The sequence below is a fragment of the Arachis ipaensis genome, chromosome B05, assembly GCF_000816755.2.
Source record: "Arachis ipaensis cultivar K30076 chromosome B05, Araip1.1, whole genome shotgun sequence".
NCBI classification, from domain to species: domain Eukaryota; kingdom Viridiplantae; phylum Streptophyta; class Magnoliopsida; order Fabales; family Fabaceae; genus Arachis; species Arachis ipaensis.
This window is the reverse complement of record NC_029789.2, coordinates 20,683,386-20,690,888: the sequence shown is the minus strand read 5'-3', so window position 1 is coordinate 20,690,888 and position 7,503 is coordinate 20,683,386. Positions and strand designations below refer to the sequence as shown.

General features: G+C 37.2%; 1 protein-coding gene across 1 annotated transcript in view; it reads right to left on the bottom strand.

The window, feature by feature from the left end:
- The window catches only part of LOC107643288 (serine/threonine-protein kinase TOR), a 27,276-nt gene that overhangs the window by 5,671 nt on the left and 14,102 nt on the right, over window positions 1-7,503 (bottom strand). Inside the window, 14 exon segments of the mRNA XM_016346885.2 lie at window positions 1,022-1,135; window positions 1,538-1,744; window positions 2,317-2,531; window positions 2,624-2,789; window positions 2,893-3,021; window positions 3,121-3,261; window positions 3,771-3,881; window positions 3,979-4,047; window positions 5,730-5,795; window positions 5,876-6,049; window positions 6,122-6,231; window positions 6,888-6,985; window positions 7,088-7,149; window positions 7,251-7,390. Coding sequence (XP_016202371.1) covers window positions 1,022-1,135; window positions 1,538-1,744; window positions 2,317-2,531; window positions 2,624-2,789; window positions 2,893-3,021; window positions 3,121-3,261; window positions 3,771-3,881; window positions 3,979-4,047; window positions 5,730-5,795; window positions 5,876-6,049; window positions 6,122-6,231; window positions 6,888-6,985; window positions 7,088-7,149; window positions 7,251-7,390 — 1,802 coding nt within the window.

Here is a 7,503-nt window from a genome sequence, read left to right as displayed (position 1 = left end):
AAGAATTTTTTTAAAATGAGAAGAATATTACAAATAGATGCTATAAAGCCTAACTTTCCAATCTTTCTGAGTCGAGCTTTACACCAAATAGATGCTAGGCATCTAACCCTATCCCTAATGGGTTTGTCTAGATGGCAAGGGGTTGTGTTTTGGAGGATTGAAAACTGGAAGCGGATGTTAGGGACTTGGGTATTATGGGGTGCCCAAAGTGCCACATTGGGTAGTATGGATGCTTGATGATGTATTTAAGGAGAGTAGTTCTTCCCCCTTAATAACTAGCTTTTAAGATGTGGTTTCCCACTTTCCTTAGGTACTTAACAGCGAGATTTACAACTGAAACTACCAGAGGAGTCAAGACCTTATCTTTTTGTCAGGGTTAGAAGAGAGAAAAATCAAGGAGGCCTAAGAGAATAAAAATTTTAGAGGATTCCCTATCATTTAGGTTACAAAAGATGTGGCCCTAGGAGTAAGAAGAACCCTATGAAGTGCAAAAGGAGCGAATAAGAATATTGTGCAAGGAAGATAGATGATACAGACGAGATAAGGCTAAGTTAAAAGAGGTATCTACTATCCAATGGTCTTCCCAAAAGTTAAAATGAGATCCCATCACCTACCGTAAAGGAAATAATAGATTTCAAAATAGTGTAACCTTGAGAAATGAACTTCCTAGGGATAAAATGAGTAGCATGGTTAGCAGAACTAGTATTCTTGCCATTCTTATCCATACCATCTTTACTTTTGATAACTTGATGCTATAGAGAGTGAGATTCTAAAGGAAAGCACCATTTTTGGTACTGAAGCAACATTCTTGGACACAATATTGCCAAGACCCAAGCTTCCTTCCTTTATAGGATGAAAACAAACTACCGAATTCCCCAAGTAATCCTAGTTTGTATCCAAAGCACCAGACCAAATGACTATAACAAGTATTTATGAGCAGACGTTATTTTCAAAAGTACTCTATCGTCGTTTCCAAGGTAGGGACTAACAACAGATAGATCATTGTCTCAAACATGCAAACCTGATCTACAAGTACACCACTATGCTGCCGAACTTTGTCAACAACTTCTTGAGCTGCTGCTTTACGTAAGTTGCTTATTGATTTACAGGCCACAAGCAAAGGATACATGAGAGCCTACAGAACAAATCAAATGCAAACAGCCGATCAGTTAATAACAAATTTGGCATCCAAAGCATTATAAGTTGACGTGGGCAACAATACAACATGAAACATTAAATAAGCTTAACACATAACACTCTGGTTCTTCCCTCAAGAATAAATTGTCATTTGTTAAATAGGATGCTTCAATAAAGGAAAAAGAAAAAACCACTAAGGTTAAAACCAAATAGGAAGGTTGAAAAATTGTACTCAATTTTCAATAAATTCATTCATTTCAAGGCAGCAACAATAAGTGAAATATTCCAAAAAACAACACTTCGCAGCTTCCATGTGTGAAACAGCAATCAAACACTTAAAGGGTGCAACTAACAAATGTAAATAACTGGGTGGGCATGGCTCCATGCTCAAGCCACATACCTGAGGGTGATTTTGCCCAATCCGAACCAGAAGTGATTGTATCAACTCTCTCACAGCATGATTGTTAGAATGTATCCTGGCAATTATTTGAGGAAGAACGACTAGCCAAGTATTGATATTAACTAGAGAGAATCCTCTCGTCAGGGCCATTTGAACTTCTGCCGTGGCTCCATGGTTAAACCATAGTGTCAGAAGGCGAAGGATATCCTGCCACCAACAGCAAAGTTTTATAAATCAAATGATTGAATAAGGTGAAATGTAATATGCCAGAAGCTAATTGTGGAGGGCAATCTGTGAAGCAGGCCAAAATCCAAGGAAGCACAATAGTAAATTGTCACGTCGCCTGTTCATAATAAATATTATGTGGATAAATTAGGAACACAGAGAATAGAAACCAGCATGAGCATGAGGCCCCAGCAGATTGTTTAGAGACGCCAATTTGAATCCTAGAGATTTACAGCACCATTGAATACAACGGAAGACAAAAATGGTCAAAACACAAAATGCCGTGGTAACAACAGAAGATAATAGTAGGAATAATGGAATCACTAAAAGAAATTTGTAGACAAACATGTAAAGGTGGAATTAAAATTATGATACTATCAAATAACCACGGGATTTTCTCATCCTTTAAATCCACTAATTAATTCTAAGATGATTAGTGCTTGGGTCATGACATCTAATAGTACCAGCAAAAAATTACGTTATTGTCATTATACTGCAAAATCAAAATTGATGGAAACACGTTTTGGATCATACTATAAGAAATTGTCTCTTACCTGTAAACTGTCATCAACACCTTTAGCATTTGCTGCACATGCTATCGAATGGAAGTATCCAGTGACAGCTGCAACAACATACCGAGCGGCGAAATCTGGAAAACCTCGTAAAGTGTAATGAGACATCACTGCTGTATTGAAAAGTGCCCATTTATGCCAAGCTTTGCCCCATTTATTTGCATGATGAGTGGCTTTTTCAAATGCACCAAGTATATCTAAACATAAAAGGGGAGAAAAGTAAAAGAAAAAAAATGGAAAAGATCAATATAGTTGTATCTTTAATGTTCAAACTATGACATCTAAGAACCTGTTATGGAATCATCATCCAGCCCAGGAGAAAGCGACCACTGCCAGGATCCAAGTATTAGGTAAACACGAGCAAGGAGGGGAACAGTCGGACTTAAACCACTAGTGAAGCCCGAAGATGAAACAGGTTGGATGCTCAGTGCACTTGAGAGCTCCATAGCCAAACTCTAAGTCAAAAGTAAAGCAGGCATGCATATCATTGGTGCTAAATATTTGAACTCCAGTAAGTGTTCAACATAAAAAATCAAATACCACTTGTAGATATTTTACCTGCAGCCTAATAAATGCTTCCCTGCGCTTTGAATCCTCCCCAAGTGACCACTGGTACTTCAAGTATGCCAACATTACTTGAGGATGGCCATGGTATCGTACATTTTCGGCAGACATTTCGGGGTCATACTGAGGAAAAGAAGGTGGGGGAGTAGTTGACTGTCAGGTACAGGATAATGAGAAATGGCACAAAACAGAAACTTTTTCAAAGCAGGTAACAACCCAAACCTGCAAAAGCTTTACTAAAGTCGATCTTGCTTGGCTAATTCGACCACTTTTTCTGCAAAGTGAAGCAAATTTAAGCCAAGTTTCAACATCTTCCACAGGAGGCAGCACAAGTGCTCTAATAGCCAAAAGTGCCTGCCAGACCTGCACACACACAAGTATCAGAAAATTAAAGGGAAAAAATAGATCACAAACAGGGAAGGGAATCAAGGCCCAACTTTAAACAATGTTACCTAGATAAAATTCTGGCTGCATGAGCTCCTTTAATCCCAATAACCCCATAAACAAATGATGTTCATAACAAAAAATTTAGATACCCACATCTTGAGACAGAACAAAAACTCTGAAGTAACCCACTCATAGCATTGAATAGTAAAGGTTTAATTACTCTAGAAGTCCTATATTTCACTTAATTTTCAATTAGGTCCCAATATTTAAAAATTTGTCTTATTGGTTGACTTACAATTCAAATTTATAACCGCAGTTATGGCCTCATGTAGCAACAAGGGTTGTGACACTACTTATCTATAATTCCATTCATTTTCAAAGAAATAGTGATGAACTCCATGCATACAGTCAGAAGACTGTTTAATTGCAAGAATCCCTAAAATTCTTATGTTTAAGCATATTTGCTTTTAGGAAAATCTGTTTACCTCAACATTACTTTTAGCTCCTTGTATACGCTGAGTCCACATATTGCGAATAAGAGCCCGTCGCTCCTCAGCAACCCTGTCTGCTATAGGAAGTGTGCGGTAATCAATAACCTGTCAAGAGAAAAGCATTACCATGTTACGCTACAATTATAACATCAAATAACGGGTAGTAACTTAAGGCAAGAATTCTGGACATATTAGAACAAACCTCTTCCAGTTCCGATAGTTGTTGAACCCGAACCATGTTGCTATATGCACGTTCATAGCTCTCCAAAACCTGAAAATGAAATAAAATAATACAATTTAGGAGTATTCAAAACCGAACAAAACCAACGAACTGAACCAAAAAAACTGAGAACTGAACAAATCGGAAACCGAAAAATTGAATTAAACCTTAAAACTGAAGAACAGCAAATTTCTTCGCACACAACTACAGGGTTAAGGTGAGGAGAAGGACCGTACAAATTGGGGGATAAGGGATCCCCGATACAAAAACAAAACAAAAACCAAAAGATTTTATCTATAAAGCATAACTTTCCAATCTCTAACATGTCTGAGAGGGAAAGTCCCCTATAAAGATCATGAGTGTTACACCAACTGGATCCAAGGCATTCAATTCTATCCCATAAAACATGCTTGTCAGAAAATCAGTCATTGAAGGTGTGTGCATTACGCTATCAAACCGATCAATCCTTGTCAAAAGAAATTGGTCTAGGGTAGCCCAACACTCATCAAAGATGCTAAATAAGTTGTTTCATAAGAAAACAGCTATTGGGCAATGCAAAACAGATGTGGATTTGATTCTGAAATTGCCCCACACATAAAACACATAGCCTTATGTGGCCTTCGAACCTACAAGAAGTCATTGGTATTAATTCTGTTAAGCACAGCTATCCATATAAAAGATTTGACTTTAGAGGAATGTTTGGACTTCCAAATGGATTTGGCTATATGGAAAGGTGTGTTAGAGGAATGAGTGGGAAAAAGGAAGAAGAAATTACAACTAAAACTACTAGAGGGGTCAACAGACCATATCTTTGTCAGGGTTAGGAGACAGAAAAATTATGGAGACCTAAGAGAATCAAAAGTTCAGCGGATTCCATATCATAAAGGTTACGAAAGAAGTGGAAGTCCCAAGAGAAAGAGGAACCTTGTGTAATGCAAAAGGACCTAATAACTGAATAAGAGAATTATGCAAAGAAGATAGATGATAAAGAGGAGGAAAGGCTAGGTTGAAAGAGTATCCCTTATTCAATGGTTTTCCCAAAGAATTACATCATATAATACGTGGACAGTACAAGGTTATTGCACTAGGCAATAAAAATAATCCAAAGCTAGTATGTATAAAAGGCTTATCAACCAACATTTGATGGTAATCAGTGCATAAAGCAATATTACTCAAATAATGATCATAATCAGCACAAGATTCAAACATGAAAGTAAAATTGTAGAAAGCTTATGACCATTAAGTGAAAGATCAACTCAGCAAAACACAATTCACAATTGCTTAGAAAGATCTAGTATGGTTTTTATGAACACTGTGACATTCAAGATTTCAAGTCATCTAATGCATCCCAAACCTGAGATCAAATTAATAATAGAGCTTGCGAAAACAACTTAAACATGGTATGAGAACTTCTTGTGAATGCCGGTCCAGCACACACATCCTTTGATTGTTCAAAAAACAAATATAAACACACCTTTTCGTGTTTATCTTTCATTCAACATGACCATTACCAGAAATAGAATATAGTACAACACAAGTACAGCATGAAAAAGTACTTTAAAACTTCCCCACCCTGTTTCCAGAGTGACACTGATCAATTAGTATCTGGGAGAGTGATTGTAGTGCAATGATAACTCACAAACACTATGTAACCAACTAAATATTAGTGAAATTCAAGTTAACCAATGCTGAAGGACAAAACCAAATAAGGAAAGTTTATGAAGCATACTAACCAGAGCTGCAAGCTCTGTTGCCAGACATTTTCTAGCTCTTTCAACATATTCGCGTGCTTCATCATACTGCCAATAGAATTAGATCACAACATAAGCAAACTACAGAAAATGGTAAGAAAGGTCAGATACCTCAAGTAAACAAATACCTTTCCTCTATGAACTAAAAGAACAGCCCTGAAAAAAGTACCGCTGCTACTTCCATCACCATTGGAAGCAGTATTCCCCAGGCCCCGCAGTTTTGTTTCATCACCATCATCTAATCGAGATACATATTCTGCCATTTGATCCCATTCTCCCATGTTCCAAGCAGCACTTGCAGCCTAACATAACAATCAGCATAAGCACAGGCAAGTGAAAAAATCTTACACACAAGGAAAGGCTATGAAACCAACCATTGATGCCATTTCAAGGCGAGCAGCTGGCTCAGCTGGGGTCCAGTATTCTTTACATAGGTTATTCAATTCTTCCCATCGAGCCAATGCAGCAAGGCATCTCATCCTACCTGCAAAGCCAGCTCCAATCACACATTTTCCAAGATGGAAAAGAAGTTCCAACATGAAAAGCTAAGCTAGTAACAAATTTAAACGTACAGTTGCAAGAAAATGTTATCAATATTTAGTGTATACTGAGAAGGAAAAACTGGAGAATGAACAAGAAACTGTTGAGGCCAATCAAGCCACTTCTGCTTGGGGCATCATCTATAAATTGCCAATATTTGTATTCATCTCATGGCCAACATGGGCATCACCCTTTACATAGGATAAGATTGTTTCACTAACCAGGAAGCAGTGGCACAACATCGTTAGCTATGCCTCACTGTCAGAGACAAAAATGTGGAAACTTGTGTGCATTGCATCAAGCTTTGTATTTTATTATTTTTAATTGTTGATTAATTCTTTTACCTTGGTAGCTGGCCCATATAGCAGAAACATCAATCTTCAAAGCATCCCAACCAGACTTCGTACATACAACAGTTGCATAATTCTTTTGTCTCGATATTATTGAGTTTTGAATTTTTGAAATTTAGTTCAGCATAATATAGATACACCTATAGTGTACACAGCCATGCCAAACTAGGGCAATATAGAGGCGAATTCAAATAATTCAAAATAAGGGACTAATAAAGGATGTTAAATGCATCAATAGTTCATTACAGACCTAAAGTAGCATCCAAGATAACATGTGGACTTGTTGCTTGAGTAGCCTTTGCAGTATAAGCCTTGAGGGCATCATCCCATCGCTGCAGTTTCTCATACCTACACAATACATACTATAAAACTTCAATGTCTTGAAGAGTTTGTCAGAAATATAAGCTCAATAAACCAAGATCAATGATATAGATAAAAAGCAAAAGTTACCATGACTCCTTAAGTTGAAAATCCAGATTCTGTTGTGCATATGTCAATATACCAACTGCAGCCTACAATATATGTTAAATTGAAATGGACGGGAAGAAAGTCAACATAGAGGGAAGCAGCCAAATTATAAACTCGATGAGAAATCATATCAATTCAAACTAACCTCATGTTGGTGTAATTGATTGTTGATATGTATAAGAGCTTCAACTACTGCAACAGGATTGGCATCCATCTTCTTAGAACGTGCTCCTTCAAATTCCATTTCTTTATAGTGTAGGGCTTTAGCAAATGCACGACACTGCAACATAGAAAAATAACAGCATGAAAAAGTGCATAGAAATCTGGGAAAATTATCCAATAAAACGTCGTTAAAAGTTGTTAAAAGAGCAAAATGTGTTGAACAGTGGAGACATGTA